Source organism: Cyprinus carpio, chromosome A20 (assembly GCF_018340385.1).
Source record: "Cyprinus carpio isolate SPL01 chromosome A20, ASM1834038v1, whole genome shotgun sequence".
In the NCBI taxonomy this organism is placed as follows: Eukaryota; Metazoa; Chordata; class Actinopteri; order Cypriniformes; family Cyprinidae; genus Cyprinus; species Cyprinus carpio.
In genome coordinates this window covers 10,710,628-10,734,875 of record NC_056591.1, presented here as the reverse complement: position 1 = coordinate 10,734,875, position 24,248 = coordinate 10,710,628, and the positions used below count along the sequence as shown (strand labels likewise).

General features: G+C 38.9%; 1 protein-coding gene across 1 annotated transcript in view; it reads left to right on the top strand.

Moving 5' to 3' along the window:
• The window catches only part of LOC109057696 (serine/threonine-protein kinase MRCK beta-like), a 63,233-nt gene that overhangs the window by 25,678 nt on the left and 13,307 nt on the right, over positions 1–24,248 (top strand). Inside the window, 20 exon segments of the mRNA XM_042777578.1 lie at positions 2,095–2,178; positions 2,868–2,963; positions 5,014–5,162; positions 10,108–10,201; positions 10,944–10,998; positions 11,001–11,146; positions 13,203–13,448; positions 13,588–13,822; positions 14,406–14,525; positions 14,725–14,858; positions 15,979–16,136; positions 16,138–16,228; positions 17,105–17,215; positions 18,976–19,223; positions 19,628–19,733; positions 19,835–19,959; positions 20,119–20,224; positions 22,695–22,843; positions 23,066–23,163; positions 23,380–23,459. Of these exon segments, the coding sequence (XP_042633512.1) occupies positions 2,095–2,178; positions 2,868–2,963; positions 5,014–5,162; positions 10,108–10,201; positions 10,944–10,998; positions 11,001–11,146; positions 13,203–13,448; positions 13,588–13,822; positions 14,406–14,525; positions 14,725–14,858; positions 15,979–16,136; positions 16,138–16,228; positions 17,105–17,215; positions 18,976–19,223; positions 19,628–19,733; positions 19,835–19,959; positions 20,119–20,224; positions 22,695–22,843; positions 23,066–23,163; positions 23,380–23,459 (2,631 nt within the window).

Sequence of the window (24,248 nt, the reverse complement as noted above, 5' to 3'; positions counted from 1 at the left end):
TGATTGAAAGTGTAAGTACATTTTATTTTATTGTGTTTGATTTGTTTTTTTATTTTTTAATTATATTTTGTTTTTAAATTTTTATTTTTGTTGAAGAATCCTAAAAACAAACGTACCTCAGTTTCCACAAAAAATATCAAGTATTAAAATTAACTTTTTAACATTAAAGGGTTAGTTCACCCAAAAATAAAAATTAGGCTTCGTTTTACTCATCCCTGAGGCATCTTAGGTGTATATGACTTTCTTCTTTCAGATGAATCCAGTCGGAGTTATTTAAAAAATTGTCTTTGATCTTTCAAGCTCTATCATTGCAGTCAGCGGGTGTTGCAGTGCATCAGTCCAAAAGACGTGAAATAAAAAGCGCCCTTCCATAATGCAGCGGAGAATTCAAAACAAAACAACGGTCACTAATTAGAAGTACAAAACGAGGATTTGTAAAGAAGAATGTCGGAGGATTTCAGTATAAGCCAAGAGGAGGAGATGGTTTTCCTTTGCTTAAGTTACTTTGCTTCTTTTGGTCTTGTAACAAACTTTGGTTTTCACTAAGATCCCTCACCGGCGCCATGCGCAACGCTGACCTCATACGTCATGCTCCCGGAACTGCTTAGTTTACAACAGTGAGGGCAAGCTAGATTAAAGTGATTATTACGTTTCAATTTTGGATATTTTTCTTACAAAAACACATCGAGTCGCTACAGGAGGCCTTTGTTCACCCCCCAGAGCTGTGTGAGACACTTTTTTTTTTTAATGGAAGGGCGCTTTTTATTTCAGTTCTTTTGGACTGAAGGAATGCAACACCCGCTGACTGCAATGATAGAGCTTGAAAGATCAAAGACACTTTTTAATATAACTCCGACTGGATTCGTCTGAAAGAAGAAAGTCATATACACCTAGGATGCCTCGGGGATGAGTGAAACGTAGCCTAATTTTGTTTTTTTTGTTGGGTAAACTAACCCTTTAATAATAAGAAGCATCAAATCGACATATAAAATAATTTCTGAAAGATCATGTGAAACTGAGACTGGTGTGATGACTGCTGAAAATTCAGCTTTTTAAAATGACATTTAAAAATATGTTCAAATGGAAAAGTTATTACAATTTTTAATCTTTCACAATATTACTGTTTTTACTGTATTTTTGATCTAATAAATTGAGCCTTGGTAAACAGAAAGGACAAAAACATTTTGTTTAGTCTGGAATGAGAGTCATAGGATGAGAGTCCTTAGTACTTTATTTATCTTTTTTTTTCAGTAATTAATACATTTTTGGGACAAACAACAGCTTGGCGACAATTTAGGCACTACATTACAGTGTGTGGAAATAAGTATTGTGAGCAAAAAAACTCTTGAAATATTCTCATTTGTCTTCCAAGTAAAATAAATAAATATGGGTTTGTGATGTAAATAATAAAAAAAGGTACAATTCATTTTTGAGTGAACTATTCCTTTGAGTCATGACCCTAACACACATTGCTAATTATTTGAAAAGATGTTCACTGAACATCACAAACTGCTCCTGTCTGTTTTTAAACCTTTGATTTTGGATCCTTGGTAACAAGTTATCTTATGTTGTTTTCTTATGTCAGTCACTAATATCACAGTCCTTCACTGCATTGTGACTGCATTCATACGTCTCCTCCCTGACGGGTGTGTCTTTCTTCAGGCAGGGTGTTTGCTGTCCCCACCCCACATGAATAACATCCAACAAGACACTCCTTTCCAACCTGTCCCTTTCCTAATATTGAGTCACTCCCCCTGCAGGGAAGACGTTAGTCACCCTTGACATTTTTTGATGCGCTACAGTCCTGTGGCTTAAATGAACCGGTTCTTTAGTGCCATCTCCTTTTTTGGGAAAACTGTCAGCAGTCTCAAGTCTCAGCTTTTCCTTTTTCTGATTTTCAGAGGCATCAGAGATCAAAAGCATCTCATTCAGAGAGTTTTTTTCCCCTGTGGGGTTTCAATTTAAGTGGGCCACAAGTGCATGCGATGAATAAATGAGGAAAATAAAACTGGCCAAATTCCTCACACAGCCTCTAAATCATGCTTACTTTTAAGGTTGTTTGTATGCATTGACTAACTCATCTCATCTGTCTAGGTTGCAGTGGTAAAGATGAAACACACCGAGCGCGTTTACGCCATGAAGATCCTCAACAAGTGGGAGATGCTGAAGAGGGCCGAGGTAAAAAGATTTCTGTTCATGGCTCATTATCATATGTTACATTTTTCAGGGCTTGTAGGGGATATGGTAGAGGGCCGAGGTAAAAAGATTTCTGTTCATGGCTCATTATCAATAACGCAAATATGCGTTTATATGTGGTTTCATTCAGATGAACGCAAATATGACTAGTTTGTCAGCCATGAAGCACAAACAAATGACTCTTATGCTCTTTCTTGGCCCCGTTTCAGCCCGATCAGTGCTGACAGTGCCCACGGGCCTCCCATAGGCATATCAGGAGAACTTTTGTCACTTGGGCTTGTCAGTAATCCTCTTTGAGCTTCACTGGGCTCTTTTCATTCCTCCTCACTTGTCTAGAGTCCCAGTTCAAACAGATATAAGATCTAAGACTAACATTTGAAATGGGAAAGCCATGTACATCATCACTGCAGGTGGATGCAGTTTAATGTATTGTATGAGTTACCCATTCATTCTGGATCTCTAAAAACTATGGCTCACAGAGAAAAACCTAGACACACAGAGATTCAAAGCTCTTCAGTATTAAACCAAAATAGATGAATCTTCTTTCAAATTCAAGTACTGGGTTGCTGTGTCAGTGTTATTTTATAAGGTTGTCAAAGCACAGTGTAGGATATAACAGTATATTGTTTTTGAATGTTCTGATGTCATAAGTCGTTTTGCATCTTATGTAGACGGCTTGTTTCCGAGAAGAGAGGAACGTCCTGGTGAATGGAGACTGTCAGTGGATCACCACTCTGCATTACGCTTTCCAGGATGACAACCACCTGGTATGTGTCTTCATCCCTACATACACTTACAGTTGGGAAAATGTTTATTTGATCCCCTGCTGATTTTGTAAGTTTGCCCACTTACAAAGAAATGAAGGGTCTGTAATTTTTATTTTAAAGGATAGAGACAGAATATCAACCAAAAAATCCAGAAAAACACATAATATAAAGATTAGAGATTGATTTGCATTTCAGTGAGTGAAATAAGTATTTGATCCCCTACCAACCAGCAAGAACTCTGGCTCCCACAGATTGGTTATGTGCCCATGTGGAACACAGATTAGTCCTGTCTCTTTATGAAGTTACTCCTAATGTCAGTTTGTTAGGTGTAAAAGACACCTGTCCACACAATCTGTATCTGTATCTTCCATTCCAACCTCTCCCAGCACCTTGGACAAGACCAAAGAGCTGTCAAAGGATGTCAGAGACAAGATTGTAGATCTGCACAAGGCTGGAATGGGCTACAAGACCATCAGCAAGAAGCTTAGTGAGAAGGAGACAACTGTTGGTGTGATTATTCATAAATGGAAGAAATACAAAAAAAAAAAAAAACATCAATTGGCCTCGGTATGGAGCTCTTTGCAAGATCTTGCCTCATGAGGTAAGGATGATCATGAGAAAGGTGAGGGATCAGCCCTGAACTACACGGGAGGAGCTTGTTAATGATCTTAAGGCTGTTGGGACCACAGTCACCAAATAAAACATTGGTAACACAATACGCAGCAATGGACTGAAATCCTGCAGCACCCGCAAGGTCCTCCTGCTCAAGAAGGCACATGTACAGGCCTGTTTAAAGTTTGTCAATGAACATCTGAATGATTCAGAGAAGGCTTGGGAGAAAGTGCTGTGGTCAGATGAGTCCAAAATTTAGCTCTTTGGCATGAACTTGACTCAATTCTATAGAAAATCTGGGAGGGAGAAGGGAGCTGAAACTTTGAGTTGCGAAACAACAGCCAAGAAACCTTAAGGATTTAGAGAGAATCTGTAAAGAGGAGTGGACCAAAATCCCTCCTGAGATGTGTGCAAACCTGGTGAAAACTACAAAAAACAAGGGTTTCTGCACCAAGTACTAAGTCATGTTTTGCTTGGGTATCAAGTACTTATTTCACTCACTAAAATTTCTCACCTTTATATACCTTTATACATTTTTTTCTGGATTTTTTGGTTGGTCTCTATACGTTAAAATAAACCTACCATCAAAATTACAGACCCTTCATTTTTTTGTAAGTGGGCAAACTTACAAAATCAGCAGGGGATCAAATAAATAATTTCCTATACATGACCTTTTAGACCTATCTTGAGCATTATATAAATCATAATCTAAATTATTAGCAGTAATGCAATGTGTTATTTTAGTAGCATTCATATGCTATAGCAAAAATTTTTAATATTTTATTTTTATGTTAGGTTTTATTTTTTAATTTTATTTTTCATTTTAATTTTAGTTTAAGTTTGAATTTATATGCTTTTGTGATTTTTTTTTTTAAATTATTATAAATTCTGTTTAGCTTTCATTTGATCTTATTTCAGTTTTAGTCATGTAAATATTTTAAACAAAAATGAGAAATTTTTGATCTAATATTTATATATTTTTATCTTTATTTTAGCTTTATTTTAATTAACGAAAGCTATTTTAGTTTTAGTTAACAATAACAACACTGTGATTGCATACATAATGTCCATTTTGGGTGTATTTAAGGTAAGCCAGCTAGATAAAACCTCTAAGCTATATATAGTTCATGTAATTTATATGTAATTAATTATATGATGTTTAAATAATTATCAGTGAAATGATGCATTGAAACATTGGCCATGATGAAAATGTCATGTTTATCAGAGTGAGTGACTGATGATGATTATTTGTAGCGCAACCCTCAAACACACTAATACAGAGTACTGGAGGACAGGGCACAGTGCATTCTGTGTGATAAATATTTGTTAATCATACTACTCTTTGATGTCGTTCGGTTGATATTATGAAGTGCTGAGTCAGTGTTTGTGTAATTGAATGGTGTTGTGTGATAAGAGATGATATTGTCTCCTCCTGCAGTACTTGGTGATGGATTATTATGTGGGAGGCGACCTGCTTACTTTGCTTAGTAAATTTGAGGACCGACTCCCGGAGGACATGGCCAAGTTCTATGTGGCAGAGATGGTGCTCGCTATCCACTCCATCCATCAGCAGCGCTACGTACACAGGTGACACGACTGTGTGTTTGTGTGTGTGAAGGGAGATTTAAAGAACAAGTGAGAATCAGATGCAGACTTGATTCTTAGTTGGCTTTAACCAGCAGGACTTTCTTAGTCAAAAAGTTTACCACAAAGATCATGCTGATAGGCTGGCACTAAACCAGCACAGACATTTACATTTATGCATTTGGCAGATGCTTTTACTCAAAGTGACTTGCACTACATTGAAGGTATAAATTTTTTTTGATCAGCTCATGCATTCCCTGGGAATCGAACCCATGACCTAGGAGTTGGGATACTGGGATATAATCCTGGGCATTCATGCTGGTCTTCTCAGCAAGGTTTTGCTTTGTTCTAGGAGTTATATACAAGTTTTTGATTTGCCATTCTCTAAAAGTCTGTAAAAAGCAAACTGTGGTTGGTCACTTTAAATATCAGATAACCCCTTTCTGTTCAAGTGGGCTGTTTTTAGCCAGAATAAACAGTGATGTGCACTGATAGTCAGGTTTTTTAACACAAGACTGGATCCAGACAAAACGATATGCCCAAACAAAATTTGCCCAATGTAGGATTCTGCCCCAGTGTTTGAACATGTACTCGCAAGCAAGGCAGAGTGGTCATTACCTCTGTTTGAGTGATGTGTGCACTGGACATCAACAGCACCTCACCCACATGTCCACTCCCATATGAAACATTTAATGAATAGGCCGCAGATGGCTGTGGTGTTCTGGGCTGCAGATCTGTTCAGGTTAAGGGGCCTATTCCTGGCTGCTTGTCCTGGACTGCCATCCGGTCCAGCTGAGCCCCCTCTTCCTTCCTTCTGTGGAAGCTTGCATAGGCTTCACCTCTGATACAGTAGCGACGTTAAAGAGGTAATTTACCAAAAAATGTAGAAAGTTAGTACATTTACTCTCCCTCACATTATATACAGCCCATAAGGAAATGTTTAGCCGAATGTAAGCACTGGATTAATCAAAATAAAACTGTAATAGTGATATTGCTTAGTGTGTTTATGAAACTGCAAAAGCTATGATTTAATTAAATGAATACATGCACTGCTTTAGAGTGAAGCGCAGCACTTTTACACACAAGCAGCTCATGATCCAGTGTTTTTAGTGTTTCCAAGCACCACGTTTCACAGTAAATGCTGCTCCAAACAAACTCTGCATTTGCTCTGAGTTTGGGTTACATATAACTTTGGAAATGCAACATGTGCCACTAAAAGCTCTATGGACCTTCTGTTTGAAAATTAAAGAAATTAATACATAAATATTAGTATTGTTTTACAGTTTTTTATGTTTTTTTTTGTTTTATTGTTTTTTTTTTTATTGTCGATTTTTTTTTTTTTTTTTTTTTTTACAGTTAAATTACAATAGGAATATTTTTTTATTTTGTATATTTAAAAAAAATAAAAGAATATATAAAGGTCATATAAATATATTTTATAGTAATATTGATATCAATTAAAATTAACCAATAAAAAAAAAAATATTGCAATTCGATTTTTTTTTTTCACCCAAAATTGTTAGGGATGGGCGATATATCGCATGTGATTGTCACGCGCAAAGTAAAGCCGGTTCCCTGATTACCACTAAATCGCCATCACCTGCTTTCAAATGGAGCGTATTTTAATAGACAGATTTGTAGATAATAAATATACATAGTAAAAATACTTTCGTTATCGCAGATGAATCGCCTTCGATAATGAACGTGATATTGCGTAGCCCTACAAATTGTGTGACCCTAGCAAGAAAATTCACGCTGGTCTTTTCCGTACAATGAAAATGAATTGCTACTGTTGTCAAGCAATATTTTTAGCGAATAACAACTTAGATTTCAGTCTCTTTCTCTCACAAAACTATTATATTGTTTCAGAAGATTTAGATTATAAAACTATATTAATTAATAAATTAGATTATTTGAACTACTTCTGTGATGTTTTTTTGTAACATCAGTTCCCTTCAGCTTTCATTTTATGGAAAAGGGCAGCGTTAACTTTCTTCAAACTGTTGTTTTTATGTCTCATTGACAACTTGTGTTTATGTCTCATTGACAAAAGCAAGTCCTATACAGTATTGTTCAAATAATAGCAGTACAATGTGACTAACCAGAATAATCACAAGGTTTTTAGTATATTTTTTATTGCTACGTGGCAAACACAAAGTTACCAGTAGGTTCAGTAGATTCTCAGAAAACAACAAGACCCAGCATTCATGATATGCACGCTATTAAAGGGCTGTGCAATGGGCAATTAGTTGAAAGGGGTGTGTTCAAAAAAATAGCAGTGTCTACCTTTGACTGTACAAACTCAGAACTATTTTGTACAAACATTTTTTTTTTCTGGGATTTAGCAATCCTGTGAATCACTAAACTAATATTTAGTTGTATGACCACAGTTTTTTAAAACATGCTTCACATCTGTGTGGCATGGAGTCAAAGTCAACCAACTTGTGGCAACCTCTCAGCTGTTATTCCACTCCATGATTCTTTAACAACATTCCACAATTCATTCACATTTCTTGGTTTTGCTTCAGAAACAGCATTTTTGATATCACCCCACAAGTTCTCAATTGGATTAAGGTCTGGAGAATGGGGCTGGCCACTCCATAACATTCATTGTGTTGGTTTTGGAACCAAGACTTTGCCCGTTTACTAGTGTGTTTTGGGTCATTGGTCTTGTTGAAACAACCATTTCAAGGGCATGTCCTCTTCAGCATAGGGCAACATGACCTCTTCAAGTATTTTAACATATGCACACTGATCCATGATCCCATGGTATGCGATATAAATAGGCCCAACACCATAGTAGGAGGAAAACATGCCCATATCATGATGCTTGCACCTCCATGCTTCACTGTCTTCACTGTGTACTGTGGCTTGAATTCAGAGTTTGGGGTCGTCTCACAACAACTGCCTGTGGCCCTTGGACCCAAAAAGAACAATTTTACTCTCATCAGTCCACAAAATGTTCCTCCATTTCTCTTTAGGCCAGTTGATGTGTTCTTTGGCAAAATGTAACCTCTTCTGTCGCACATGCCATTTTTTTAAACAGAGGGACTTTGCGGGGGATTCTTGAAAATAGATTAGCGCTTCACACAGACGTCTTCTAACTGTCCCAGTACTTACCGGTAACTCCAGACTGTCTTTGATCATCCTGGAGGTGATCATTGCTGAGCCTTTGCCATTCTGGTTATTCTTCTATCCATTTGATGGTTGTCTTCCGTTTTCTTCCACGTCTCTCTGGTTTTGCTCTCCAGTTGAAGGCTTTTATTCGAGGCATGGGAGTCATTTTAGCTGAACAGCCTATCATTTTTTGCACCTCTTTTATAGGTTTTCCCTCTCTCTAATCAACTTTTTAATCAAAGTAAAAAAACCAAGTACGCTGTTCTTCTGAACAATGTCTTGAACGACCCATTCTTCCTCAGCTTTCAAATGCTGTTCAACAAGTGTTGGCTTCATCCTTAAATAGGGGCCACCTGATTCACACCTGTTCTTCACAAAATTGATGACCTCGTGATTGATGCACACTGCTATTTTTTTGACACACCCCCTTTCAACTAATATCAACTAATGCCAATTGCACAGCCTTAAGAGCGTGCATATCATGAATGCGGGTATCATTTGTTTTCTGAGAATCTACTGAACCTACTGGTAACCTTGTTTGCCACGTAGCAATAAAAAAATATACGAAAAACCTTGATTATTCTGGTTAGGGTCACATTGTACTGCTATTATTTTGAACAATACTGTCGGTTTGTACTGACGTGAAGGTGAATAATGAAGAACCCATTTTATTTCGAGGTGAACTAGCCTTTATCTCCCTCTCGATCCCTCACCCTAACCAATTATAACAGCCTTTTAAACACATCCCATATTCTCACTTACAGTAAACAAGCCTGTCAGGCCAAAGCGAGCTGACCAAAGTTCATGCTAACGCTTCTAAACACACGTGTCCATGAGTACAACCCTTCATGCTTATACTGACACCCAGTGAGGTTGTGAAGGGTGTGTGATGAGTTTTGACATCATGTTTACTCTGTCCCCGCTGTGCTCGCCATGGTGCCAGGGCTGAGAATCAGAGGGCACTGTGTGTGTGGCCCAGTCATCGAGAGACAGAGACTAAGTGTGTGTGTAATTCACAAAAAATGTGAATTATTTCACAATTTTTCACTGTATTTTTGATCCAATAAATGCAGCCTGGGTGAATTAATTCAAAAAAATTAAATCTACCCGGCCCCAAAACTAATTGAATGGTAGTGTACATATTTCTTAGAATTTCTTAGTCTTCGTTAATGTTAGTTAATAAAATAAAATTTTTCATTGTTTGTTCACAGCATATTAACCAATGTTAATAACATGTTTAATTTATTTTAAATTTATTAGTTTTTTTTTTTTTTTTTTTTTTTTGGTTTTTTAACAAATGAAACCTTATTATAAAGTGAGGCCCATTATTTCTGAGCAGATTCAGCATGCTATACCCTCATCCTCGGAAACCAAAACTACAGATGGTTTAGAAGAAAAATGACACAACCTAGACTTCATTAAATACAAGTTAACATGCAATGAAGATAAACATGGTTTCCGCTCACCACATTGCGTTTGTGCAACTACTGAGAGTATGAAACCACCGAAATTCAAGAGACATTTAGAAACCAAAATTGTTGATTTTCCTGGTCATTATAAGCGAGGTTAATAATTTTACATATTATAGGGCCAATGCAGTTCGTTTTAATATTAATATTTACCAATCTTTCATTTTTTGTTGACATTTTTGTGTGCTAAAACCATTTGGGTAATCCCGTTTTGGGTCCTCACCTACTTTTGCTGTCCCCACCCCAATGAAAAACCCCCCCTGAAACTCCCTGAAGCCACAACTGGTTAAGAACCACTGCTTTTTAAGGCTTCCCTTGAGTTATTCCATGCTTTAAATGTTGTATATTTCCTGTTCTCACAGGGACATAAAACCAGACAACGTGCTACTGGACATGAACGGTCACATCCGTCTGGCTGGACTTCGGCTCCCCCCCTGCCCTGAAGATGAATGCAGAGTGGCACGGTGAGTATTTGAAGAGGCTCAACTTTGGTACTCAAGTGTCGATCTAAAACGGAGAGTCGGGTTTGTCAATCCTTGCAAGGGTGGTCTTCATCTGTTTTTTTGGGGGTGAAAAGCACTGCCCCTGCCCTCTCCTCCTCTATCCCCCCTCTGCGTTTCTGACATTAATAGAGCTGCTTTTGGTCCCTGCTGGCCTAGAAAGGAGGGGGCTAATTAGAAAAATCCCGTCGCTGCCCACCCAACCCCTCATGTCTTCCACAGATTGATGAGTCCCCCAAAACCCATAGCCCCTGATAAACAAGACCCGGATGACCCAAGGCCTAAAACAGGCTTTCCATGGGCTACTGCTCTGGGGGCTGTGTGTGTGTGTGGGTGTGTTGTGGTGTGTGTGGTGTGGTGTGGTGTGTGTGTGTCGTGTGTGTGTGTGTGTGGTTCTCCCCTCTTTGCCAGCAGCATGTAAAAGGAAAAAAAGTTGAGGGCTTTCAAATTAGTTTTTCCCAGCTGCATATGTGCCTGTGGCCGAATTGCATAAACTGGCTTTATAGACTAGTCTTTAAAAAGTGTGTTAGTAATCTCATTTTTTTTTTCTTTAAGGACTGGTCATAAACTTTTATAAAGTCAGCTATAAAATGTGGGTCTAATTTGAAATCCAAAATTTTTGAAGCCTTATTTGAAGACCTATTCAGCCTTGTTTGGGTTGTGACCTCACTTCCTGTTCATCCCTTGTGCAGGTCCAGTCATCAGTGGCTTGGGTCACCCCGGACTACATCTCCCCTGAGATCCTGCAGGCAATGAGGATGGCATGGGGGGGAAGTACGGGCCGGAGTTGTGAACCTGGTGTGTCTCCTTGGTGTCTGGCATGTATGAGATGCTCTACGGCGAGACGCCCTTCTACGCTGAATCCTTGGTTGGACCCTACGGGAAGATCATGAACCATGAGGTGAGTTGCTTCATCATTGTGTTTTTCACAGACTTGCCAACCTGTACACATTTCGCGTAGCGGCTACGCATTTTGACCTCTAAATACGCTGGTACAATTTGTCACTCTAAACTATGCAAAAATCTAGTGACACCCCTGTCCACGCGCAGTATTCAAAACAAGCAACAGAAAAAGATGAAGAGGTCAAACCAATCAAGCATTTTTTTTTTTTTTGTTGTTTTGCATTTGTAAAGTTTCTGCATTTTATTTCTCTCCTAGTAGCCTATAGTTTATAGTTTTTAGTTCAAAGTGGCTCCCACCCGCGCCCGCGAAGGGAGATTTCGACGTTCTGACAGAAAGGCTGCATGTGAGGCTGACAGAGACCCGCTGTTTTAACCCTCTGAGGTTCTATGGGGGTTTTGGGGTGCCTGGAGGAAGTTTTTTGACATGCCCTGACCTTTTTGTGCCTTTTTTTCAGTTTGCTTATAAAACATATACATGGCTAAAGGTTCACCTGAAAACACTGTATTCAGTACAAAACTGGGCTACAATAATATGTATATGTGGATTGGAGAGATGTTTGCTGTGTTCCTTAATGCATAACTTACATTTTTGGCAGGTATAATTCTTCATCTGTAAATGTTAAAAAAAGCCATGGAAAATTTCCATTTTGCTGTCAGAAGCCCCGCATGAGCTTTTGCTTTAGCGATTCTCCGCTAAACTCCCCACAGACTTCATTTAGAACGAGCGCTGCCACACACGCAAATGCGCGCGCCAAACGACCAGAGCTCAATGAAATGGGAGCGCAGTAACTTGATTAAATATACATCTTGCTGAAAATAGTTGTAGTTGGACAATCAAATGTGACATATGTAGAATTTTAAAACCTACAAGTAAGTGTATTTGTATGATAGCACCAACTTGTCAGTGTGTAATTGGGGGTGTAATCAAAATAAATAACCACTTTTTTTACTCAGTTTGTGAGTCTGGTGTGTGTGCTTTTTTTTATTTATTTTCCATTTCCCTAGTGTTTAGTAAACTTTTAACTTCCCCTGCCCTTTTTAAAAATATATCCAAATACTACAAAATACCGAGAAGTTTATGAGGCACCCGTAAATACCGCAAACATCAGCCCCAAAAAGACAGACGAGAGTATGGAATTTTTGGGCTCAATTTCGCTCCCCCCCCCCAGCCCTATGCCCAGAAGTGTACTGGATTTTATTACTTAAAGAAGTACTGTTTTTTTTTTTTTGCCTTTTTGTTTAAATAGCAATTGGAAACAAAAAAAAAAAAACTAAATAGGCAAAAAATTTTAACTTAAACGTTACGTTAAACCAAGTAAAAACACAGTACACTGGTAAAACAGTAAAACAAGTAAACCCGTACCCCCTCACATGCCACAACCCCCCCCCCCCCCCCCCCCCCCCAAAGTTTGGCAGGTCCCCCCAGGTCCTGTTTTCGTAGGGATGCACCGATACCATTTTTTCAGAACTGATCCGATAGCAAAAATTCTGATTATCGGCCGATACCGATCTGATGCCAGCGCAGTTTTTATTTTACTTTTTTTAAATCAGTGTAGAATTTCCATACCTCTGTGTGTTGAGTCACAGTGCACAGCACTCAGCATAGAAAAGTTCAAAGCGCAGAGATATTGATGCGTAGTGGATTATATCTGTGATAGTTTATTGAGCCTTTTCTTGTAACAGTTTTAAATTTCAGTTACTGTGCGTGTGAAGTACAGTTTATTCATAGTTGTGATCTAACAGACACCCGGTAGAAAGTAACATGATTAAGAAACAGCATTAAACTCTAGCAAGGTAAAATCCTTTAATACAAAACCATTGATGAACCCGCAGTAAATCCATTGAAAATGTTTATTTATAGCCAGTAAAAATAAACCCTAAGGTAATTATCATGACAAATAACATCCCGGCTCTAACTCCTTTGGGACTCATAACATGGTTCATAAAATCAAGACTGCCCTAATTTTATCTGGTCACCTCTGAGTAGTGGTTTAGGGTGGAAAATCTGGAAATATTGATGTTTAAAGTAAACTGGTCTAATTTGCACTATTAAGAGCGGTTCCAGTTCCCCTCTCACATCACTTATGTCCGAGGAGGCTAAAGATCTGATCCAGCGGCTGATCTGCAGTAGAGAGCGTCGGTTGGGTCAGCACGGCATAGAGGAGTTCAAGAAGCACCCCTTCTTCTCCGGCATCGACTGGGAGAACATTCGCAACACAGAGGCACCGTACATCCCTGACGTCAGCTCTCCCTCAGACACCTCCAACTTTGATGTAGATGATGATGTGCTAAAAAACCCGGTTGGTTTAACTCTGAAATGCTTTTATCATTGAATTAATTTGTTTTGTTCCCAATGCAACATAAGTCCGAAACCTTGATTATACCAGAGTGCCCTCTTGTTTGTATTTGACCTCTGACTTCTTCCATTTCCCCCTGCAGGACATCGCTCCCCCAGTATCTCACACGGGTTTCACCGGGCAGCACTTGCCCTTCGTGGGCTTCACCTACACCACAGAGAGCTGTTTCTCAGACCGCGGCAGCGTGAGCAGGGTGGCGCTGGCGGATGGAGGTGCTGGGGAGGATCTCCAGGATGGGGGTCTGCCGGTGGAAGCCTTTGAGAAGAGGATTCGCTGTCTGGAGCAGGAGAAACAGGAGCTCAACCGCAAGCTGCAGGGTAATCATCATAAAATCATTAAAATTGTCATCGATTATGTCATTCAAACCCAGAAAACTTTTGTTCATCTTTGAAACACAAATGAAGATGTTTTCATTGTTCCTGTTCCTCCGATGTAAGTCTATTCCACCAAAACGTCAAAAAGACACTGTAAATGTATTCCATATGAACTGAGCACATGTGAACAAAAGCGTAAATTAATCTGTTCCTCATATAAAGGTGTTTCTTCATAAGGCTTGGATTAAACCGTATGATTCATATGAATTACTTTAGCAATCTCTTTATTAACTTTTTGAAGCAATAAAGTTTTGGTGAAATGGGCTTGAAGTGGAGCAACATAAACCTCTCAGGTTTCATTCAAATATCTCCGTTTGTGTTTAAAATTGAGCAAAAGTCTTATGGCTTTGAAAGGACTCAAGGGCGAGTAAATGATGGCAGAATTTTCATTTTTGGGTGAATTATCACTTTAAGCCATTGTTATATAATTGATTTAGTGTTGGTGGTTTGGTTTCATTTTGTAAATCCATCAGTGAAATGTATTCTGAGTATGTACTGATTGTTTGTTCCACACATGATTTCCTAGAATCCACTCAGGCTGTTCAGTCCCTCCATGGCTCTGGGCGTGGGGCCAGCACACTTGGTCGTGATAGAGAGATTAAAAAACTCAATGAGGAAATCGATCGGCTAAAAAAGAAACTGGCAGGTAATGGGTCTCCCAATCATTGCCAATGGATATATGATATGATAGAGCCTGTTATGAGTCATGTCAAAGCAACAACATACACGCCTACGTTATAGATTTACTACGATCACACAGAAGTCTTTGTGTCAAGACTGCAAGTCAACACCACTTCCTCTCATCAGAATATCAAGCTAACTCTGAGTGACTTCTCCCTCCCCAGACTCTGATCGGCTGGAGCACCAGCTCGAGGAGGCAGTGACTCTTCGACAGGACTTTGAAAGTTCCTCCACCAAACTAAAGGCCCTGGACAAGCAAGTTAAAGCTCTAAAGCTGGAGAAAGAGGATATCCATAAGGTATGAGTGACTGGAGAGCTGAAGTACCAGCCATTCCTGTATGAAAGAACTGCTTTCTTGTAGTTATGCCCACAAATTCAGCCCCATAAACATTTGATTAGATTCCTTCCTTGATGGCAATTAAAAGGTCTGTCTGGTTGCTTTTTACAATTCTAGTTGCCCAATGAGGCCTAACAAAGTTCCATTTAACGATTATTTTTGTATGATGTGAAACACATATTTAAAAATTTTATACATCCACTTAAATTCCACTTAATAGCTAAAAGATATAATATACCCTATGTTTTTTCTTTGTCAATAATCCACTACACTCAGGTGTAGGTCACCATAAGAAAGAAAATATCTGCTGCAACCTGCAGTTTGTCTTAAATTTTAAAAACTCAGGCCAGTAAATTGTAAATTTTATTTGTTTGATTTACTAAAAAGAACATGCTGTATGGTTTTAATTCATTAAAATCAATGATTATTAAAAAAAACTGAAGCTGTTCAGAACAAATATAATGAGATGTAAAAATCCCTTAAGAATGAGTGTCGTTATATACTGTGCATGTAACCGATTACGTGACTGCAGACATAATTGGCAAAGAACAGTTCTCCTGTCCTCGTGTTTAAGATTACATGTCCTCTTCAGGAAGTTCATAAACACTGGCTCGCTTCATCAAGATTAATGTCATCACCCCCTCTCACAGGGCAGGTCGAGATTCTCACCGCGTTTCACATTTTTAGCTAATCGAGTTTGTTGAGCCATTCCACTTGACTGTTGACCCAGAGCCCTGGCTTGGCTCGTACCCGCCGTAGCTCTTCTTGGCTGGGGTATGAGAACCATTCCAGCCTGTTTTCAGTCCAAAATACTTCCTGTAAGATTTGTCTGTGTTCATTTCTCCTTATGAGCGTGTGTCCCGTTCTTTTAGCGCACAACTCCCAATCCTCTTGATGATTTCTATTTCTCACTCAGCCTCTTTTCAGTCCTTTCTCTCCAGGCGCAGCTGCTCTTTCCTTGTTCTCTCCTTCCCCTGCTCCTCTCGCACACTCTTTCAGTGCTATCGTTTTCACATCTTCTCGCGTTCTGATCTCATCCCTCCATCCCAGTTCATCCATTTCTCTTGCTCTCCTTTTCCAGCAACTGGTGGAGTCTCTGGATCGCCTGAAGTCTCAGACCAAGGAGCTGAAGGACGCCCACCAGCAGAGGAAGCTGGCCATGCAGGAGTTTTCAGAGCTGAACGAGCGCATGGCTGAGCTGCGTTCGCAGAAACAGCGTCTGTCGAGGCAGCTGCGGGAAGGAGGAGATGGAGGTGGTGATGCAAAAGATCGACGCCATGCGCCAGGACATCCGCAAAACCGAGAAGGCCCGATTGAAGGGGGCAAAGTAGGTGAGCGCCGAGCAGCATGATTGAAGGGGGTCACGCGGCCCCATTTTGTAATGTTATGACTGTTTTGGATCTGTTTTTAAAGTAAATGGAAATGAATTGTCAGAGGCTTTCAATGAGTGAGTGTGCATTTAACGCTGCATGTGTAATCCTGGCATTCTGAGCCTGTGCCGTGCAGTGTTTATTACTCAGCATCATCATGTTAACACCCCCGGGGCTGACGGAGGGCACAGTCAGATGAAAACAAGGCCATGGAATGCACCACATTTTTGAAGTTCATCAGTCACGCTCCATAGAGAGACAGACTCAACTGCTCCAAATCTCCCTAGACGACAGCAGGAATGTCTTCACACCCGTTCCCGCCCCCTCCGGACTCACGGACCCCATGACCTCCTGTGGACCTCAGTGACTAACTCTAGCCAGATGGGCGACACTGACCGCAGTGCTGACTGCAGCTGGATTGAGAACTTACGGCTCCCCCCAACGCGATTTTAATCGCTTCATCAATTCGTTTTTCAAGCGACTTACTCCCGTTCCCGTCCGACTCGTGCCAGCTCAGTACTAAGCTAGCCAGATGGGCGACACTGACCGCAGTGCTGACTGCAGCTGGATTGAGACCCTCCCCCGTTTATACACTCTTCTCTTTTATGTTTCTTTTTTTTCTCTCCCATGCACAAGGCGAAAGTGTCTTGCGGTGATTGAAATAGTTGTTCTTGATGTCACGATCTTTTTAGTGCTCAAAGACAGCATCTCAAGGGGTGTGTGCATTTGAAATTAGGTCAAGTTTGAAGGGTTTATGAGAATGTCTATACAAATTTCCTACAAATCCTAGTTTTTTTCTTATGTGTGTGTGTGTGTGTGTGTGTGTGTGTGTAATAGCTGGAGTCTCAGCTGGAGGATGCGTGTGCCGAAGCCTCTAAGGAGCGCAAGCTCAGAGAGCACAGTGAAGTCTACTCTAAACAGCTGGAGAGTGAACTGGAGATGCTCAAGGTCAGAGGTCACTCATTCATACACTGCCTCTCTACTGACTTCAGCCAACTTGAGAACCGTTCATGGGTGAATCTTACGATAACATGTCTGGGTCATATTTCAACACAAAATTAACAGTACAAATTGTATAAATAAAATAAATGATTTATTTATTGTAATAACGATTATTAAATATTAAAATAGTTATTATATATATCATATTTTGTCTAGAAAAATATAAACAAAAATATAAACACGAAAAAACTAAAATCAGTCACATTACATGCTACAAGTGAGTTTAGGCATAGCATCATTATAATTTACAGTATTAAAAAATGGATATTAACGCTAATGTGGACGCTAATATAGTTATCTTTAGAGTTATCGTTCTTGGCGTAAATGGGCCTCTAGATGACAACAAAAGTAAACTAAATTTAAAAATAAAGTAAATAAATATGATATTGACTGGTACTTATTAAAAAAAATCTCTAATGTTACCCAAATAACCCATACTGTACAGATATGATACAGATGCCTAATTTCAAGCAGAATAAGATTTTTGAATATTTATTTATTTATTTATTTAGCCAGGAGAATCCCATTGAGACTTTACAGTGTCTTCTTCCAGGGAGACCTGGTCAAGATGGCAGCACATAGAGATGCATACAAAGATAACCACAAGAAAAGAGGGTAAAACGGAAGAAGAAAAAAAATACCACTTTACTCAAACTCCGCAATTAATAAAAATAAGATCAGGAAAAACACTTACAAGATTCTTTTAACGCAGTTTGCAAAAGACATTTAAAAGTACTCAGGGATGGCAGTGTCTCTAGTTTAACTACAGTTTGCAGATCATTCCAAGCCCAGGGGGCATAAAAAGAAAAAATCACATTTTCCAAATTCAGACTCAATGTACGATTGAGATCTAGTACAGTAACTATTTGTATAAAAACATAAGGAGATTTAAATAAGGCGGCAGCTTAGCTAACAGTGCCTTAACAATGAACATATACAGTACATATGCAATTTCCTCCTATAATGTAAAGAAGTCCATGCCAATGATTTGTAAAGTATACAATGAGTACGTGAATCTGCACCACAAACAAAACGTAATGCTGTTACCCAGTTTCCTTAATAATGATGAAGGTGCATGCATATATATATATATATATATATATATATATATATATATATATATATATATATAATATATATATATATATATATATGGACACCATAATCAATTACATATGAAAAGGTACTCTCCACTAATTTCCTTCGAGCCTCATAAGGAAAGCAGTTTTTTAAATGAAAAAAGAATCCCAATTTTGGTCTAAGCTTATTCAGGAATTATCGATGTTTACATTAAAAGCTAATTTTAATATGGAATGTTTTTGGCAGGTTCTTTGAGATCCTCCATTTTCCTCTTCAGCTTTTCTTTACCTTCCTCAGGGGTTTCTTCTACTTCTCTACTGCCTTCCACCTTGTTAACCTCATACGTCACCTTGCTTTCCCTCCCATCTTTCTTTTTCCTCCCTTTATGCATAGGATATCCTATGGGGTTATTTTTATTTTATTTAAGACTCTCTTTTGCCTCTTTGCTCACTCCTCTTTCTGTGCTCTCTATTATGTGTATGTTTGTGTATAGTTGTAGGGTTCTATATTGATTAAAATAACTTAATTAAAAGTAATTAATTGTGTTAAATTAAACTGTTAATAACTGGAATACATGTAAATTCTCTCAGTCAGGGTACCTCGCACTCAGATTGTTTCTTTCTCAGGTCAAGCAGGGAACGGGTCGTGCCTCAGGTCCCAGTTCAGAGACTCAGCAGGAGCTCACCAAGTTGAAGTCAGAGCTGGATAAGAAGGTGCTGTTCTATGAGGAGGAGCTGGTGAGACGTGATGCCAGCCACACTACAGAGCTGAAGAACATGAGGAAGGAGCTCCGTGACTCTGAGGGTCAACAGCTGTCACTGCAAAAAGAGCTGCTGGTGCTCAAAGACAAACTGGAAAAGGGCAAGAGAGAGCGGTACTGTACTTTCACCTGTCCAGGTTGTGGGTTGACACTGAAAGATTTTATTCTAGCTAGTGATAGACACATATATTGGCCAAGTTTTTGGCTGATATTTAACCCCAGTGAGTTTAAGCATTGGCTTAAATCTAAGAAAATAATTTGTATCTATATGTATGTACACTACTTTTCAAAAATCTTTTTTTTTTTTTTTTTTTTTTTAGAATAAATACTGAATACATTTTTAAAAGAAGTCTCTTATGCTTATCAAGGCAGCATTTATTTGAGCAAAAATACAAAAAATACTGTAAAACTATATTGTAATGATATTCAAAAATATTGTTTTCAGAGCTGTCTTTTAACCATTGAAAAAAAAAACCTTATATCGATCAATAATTCCAGAACTATTTCTAAACCCACAGGCAAATCGATACGGATGAGGCCACGAGTGCTCTGAAGGGGAAGTATGAACGTGAACGCCACCTTCTGAGTGAGGAAAACCGCAAACTCACTGCAGAAACGGACAGGGTAGGACACCATATTTCATATTGCAAGAAGCCACACTGAGTATCAGTTTTTGATATAATATTCGGTCCTTGACACTGATCCTGAAATCTCCTCCCCTGCAGCTCTGCAACTTTGTGGACAAGCTGACGGCTCAGAACAGGCAGCTGGAGGATGAGCTCCAGGATCTGGCATCGAAGAAAGAGAGTGTAGCACATTGGGAAGCACAGATCGCTGAGATCATCCAGTGGTAAGAAAGCCCTCCCTCACATTCACTTGTATGTGGCTTCTTTGTAGCCAATCAAAATACTTTAAAGGGATAATTCGGCAAAAATCCTGTGGAATCTCAGTGGAACACAAAAGGATTTTTGAGTGAATAGAAAAATGTGTGACGGTGTATGTTTTGTAGGGTGAGCGATGAGAAAGATGCACGTGGCTACCTTCAGGCTCTGGCCTCCAAGATGACGGAAGAGTTGGAGTCTCTGCGTAGCTCTAGTCTGGGATCCAGAACGCTGGTAAACATCACTAACTTTGATTCAAAATTAATAGAGGGGAATAATAAAGCTTTCACCGCTGAACTCCCAGTTAAACAGCTGTTCTGCTGTTATGCTCCAGTTTTCGTTTATAGGGATTTATAGGGCATCTGTTAAGATAGAGTGAGACTTCTAATTTTGACAGTGGAAAGCTCTCTCTCTAACTCCTTTGAGGCATAGCACAGTAACATTAGATTTGCTTTAAATAGCAAATCTAATGGAAATTGATTAAAGGGAAGTGACATGTTAATGTTGTAGGTGTAGGAGGTCACATTTGATTTAATATCCTTTTCTAAGGAGGCTAAAGACAGAATGTAGGAGATTGGCATTAGTGACTTTCCCTCTTGAAAGTGCTGTTTGTTATTGCCATAGTGGGATCTGCTGATGAGAACTATTGATTCACAAGCCTGAAGGTTTGGGTTGAAGCCACCGTTCAAAAGATGTGGTCAAAGTCGCTTATTCTCAAATTGAACTAATTGACTTAATTGCAGGGTTACTACGGGATATGGTACAAATAGAAGTCAATAGACTCTGGGTATTGGTGAAGTCTGCCATAAACGTCCTGTGTTTGGGTCATAGAGTTAAAAAAAAAAAAATCACAGATTGAATTGATTAAAATGGCATGTTGTGGTTTTGTCGATTTTCAAGATGAATTCTGTAAACAAAATTCAGACATTTCTTGTTGGAATGTGACTTAACATTATTTCCTGCTCCCTCAGATGTGTTTAAAGGAATCAAATTAATAGGCAGTTTAGTTTTAAAATACACAACTGTTCAAAAGCTCGGGGTCAATAAGATTTTATTTTGAAAAAAAAAAAAAAAAATTATTCAGCAAGGATACATTAAATCGATCAAAATGCTAGTAAAGACATGTTTAATATTAAAAAAAAGATTTTTATTTTAAATAAATGCTGTTCTTTTGAACTGTCAATTCATGAGAAAATTTTGACAAAAATATTAAAGCACCACAACTGTTTTAACATTGATTGAAAATGGTTGCTGAAAGATCATGTGACACTGAAGACTGGAGTAATGATGCTGAAAATTCACAATATTTACTGTATTTATGATCGAACAAATGCAGCTGTGCTGAGCCTAAGAGAATTATTAAAAACATTAAAAAAAAATTACTGTCCCTAAATTTTGGTAGTGTGCACATTTAAATATTTGTGAATATTATACATCAAAATTAATATTTATTATAACATTTAATATAGAGATTTTAAAATATATATTAATATACTTTTGTGTAAACTTTTAATTACTATATCAGCAAGGCCCTGGAGTAAGCATGCCAACCCAGAGGTCAGTGGTGGCACCTCGGGTCACCAAGCGGGTGAGTGTCTCCATCAAACCTCCAATCAGTGAAGGAAGGCGGAGCACAAGATGTTGGCTATTGGCCAATCAATCTGTCATTCATCTGTCCAGGTTACTTAAAGGATGGTTTGCAAAACTATTAGGGTTAGCAGATTTTTTTTACAGCTACAATTTCAAAGGACAGATGAATGAAAATGCTGCATCAGCTCTCCTCACTGCTGATCATAATTCATATAACATGGAAAACATTTCAAATAAGCTTGCTTCCATTGTTCTTATGAGGTCAAGTGTGTATACCCTTAACTTTCCTTTGAGAAGTCATTACCTCGATAAGCTTGAACAATAGAGTGAGTGCTACAGTGTTAGGTCTAATTGTGAGGGTGTTTTTAAGAGCCACACTGGAAAATACCTGCAGCTCAAATGTAAAGCTGATGAATTCTGCCAGGAACCTTCACAGCCTCTCACTTCCCATCAGCTGTGGGAGTCCAGTCACTTCATGTGTTTAATGAAATGAAATGGATGGAATCCTCTTCTTTCATTCCCCAATGTTCAGCTGTCCTTCAGCCATGCACCGTCTCTTTTTGGTAAATTACTGTCTCATCACCACATAGCTCATGGAGACAAATGTTGTCTTGTAGCCACACGTGTAAATAGTGGAGCCTTGGTGACAGCTGAGATCAATAGCTATTAAACTGTGGGAGATCTAAGATAAGCCCTCACAACTCACAAGCCATCAATTTATGGGAAATGCATCTTAAGGGATTTCATTCATGTGCTAGAGAGGATTTACTCAGTTATGTGATGTAGTCTGTCGGCCGTACATTTTTTCCATGCATGATGCTTTCTCTGTGCTTTTGAAGAGCGTCTTGTTTTTATAATTATCACAAAACATTGAATAAGTACATAAGTGCACTGCTTCTTGACGCTGTGGAGACAGGATTTTATGGTCCATATACAACTTAAAGTACCTAAAGAACATAATATGATTTCTCTTTAATTAATAACTGCTTCAAATTAAAATGGAGGGAACTGATTGATCGCAAAAGTTGCTTTAAGACCTGCTGCATCATAATTCAGTATGCACAGTCTCCTTTTTCTGGCTACTTTTCCAAACACGCATCTCTTTCCTTGGCAGGATCCTTTGTGGAAGGTGCGACGCAGTCAAAAATTGGACATGTCTGCCCGTCTGGAGCTGCAGTCGGCCTTGGAAGCTGAAATCCGTGCCAAGCAACTGGTTCAGGACGAGCTGCGCAAGGTCAAAGCTGCCAACATCTCTTTCGAGAGGTAAGTCTTTGATTCTGCTTTAATAAGCAACCTTTAGATTTATTCAGATTGCTGTTCTAGGCGCTGCTTCTTTTTAAATAAACTGAGTACTGAATACTTTTGGGCACAACAGCAGGTAGCCTGGTGCACACTGTGTTCAGTCCCATGTGCACAAAAGGACATGATATTAAAATGATTCAGCTTTTTCTAGTAGTCTAACTTTTTGGACTCTCTCACCTACAGCAAACTGAAGGATACAGAGGCCAAGAACAAAGGGTTGGAGGAACAGCTTGAGAATATGAAGAAGGAGATGGAGGAGAGCCGCTCCCGATCAGACAAAGGTGAAAATGATGATAGATGTTATGACTTTGCCCTTTATATGCGAAACTCACTTTATGATAGACTTACTGAGTGTCCATTAACCTTGAGATTGCATATTATCTTTTTAAGGAACATCTTAAGAGAACCTTATATAAATGCTGCCAATTGTTAAATTAATATATTCTTCTATAATTCCATATTGCTCCTGATTAATTTTTTTTTTCACTCAACTGTAGGCCTGAAACTGCCAGACTTCCAGGACTCCATCTTTGAGTACTTTAATACCTCTCCCCTCGCCCATGACCTGACATTCAGAGTGAGTGTTTCTGATAGTATCTGGCCATCTGCTACTGCGTTACATGCATTAACAAGCTTCTCTCCATTCATTTCATCACCCTAATGTCCTCCGGCCTCAGAAAACCAGAGACCTAAAAGACTGTTTATCTTAATGAAGAGGTGACGTCAGTAGCCAGATGGAAACATTGGAGTGTCCACACGTTTATGTGCAGATAGTGGATACTGGTTCTGATGGTTTCTATCAGCACAACCCTGATTTGTGTACAGATAATAATTTAAAGGCTTTATTTGAAATGTAAAGTTGTTTAAATAATTTTTGGGTGTAGGATATTATCCTAGACATTGGAATTCTGTCAAAACCATGTTGCTACCTAAGCATCCTTTAATTATCCCCCTTCCCGGCACCTTTTTTTTTTTTTACCTGTCTGGAGTTTCCAGGTTTGAGTTCAGATGCTATATCAAGTTCAAAAACACATATCAAGCAGTCAGTTCCTGCTGCTTATGAGCTCGAGAGTGAGCCCTGTGTTGACCTTAGCCTGCTAGTGTAGATGTGTGATATGAGGTTTCCTGCCCTGCCTCATCCTGAAATCACTGACACGCAACAGTTATTATGTAGCTTTCAGTCACAGTTTACATTGGAACAGTAGGTGATGACTAAGACTTGAGCGATGGATTTACTACAGTCCCTGAGTCAGTTCAGTTCATGGCCAAATGGTCCCATCATGCTTTGATTGCCTAATCAGAGACCAAGTCAACTGGACAATTTTGCAAGTCTGATACCCATCTTTCAGTTTAATGAAGCTGCTTG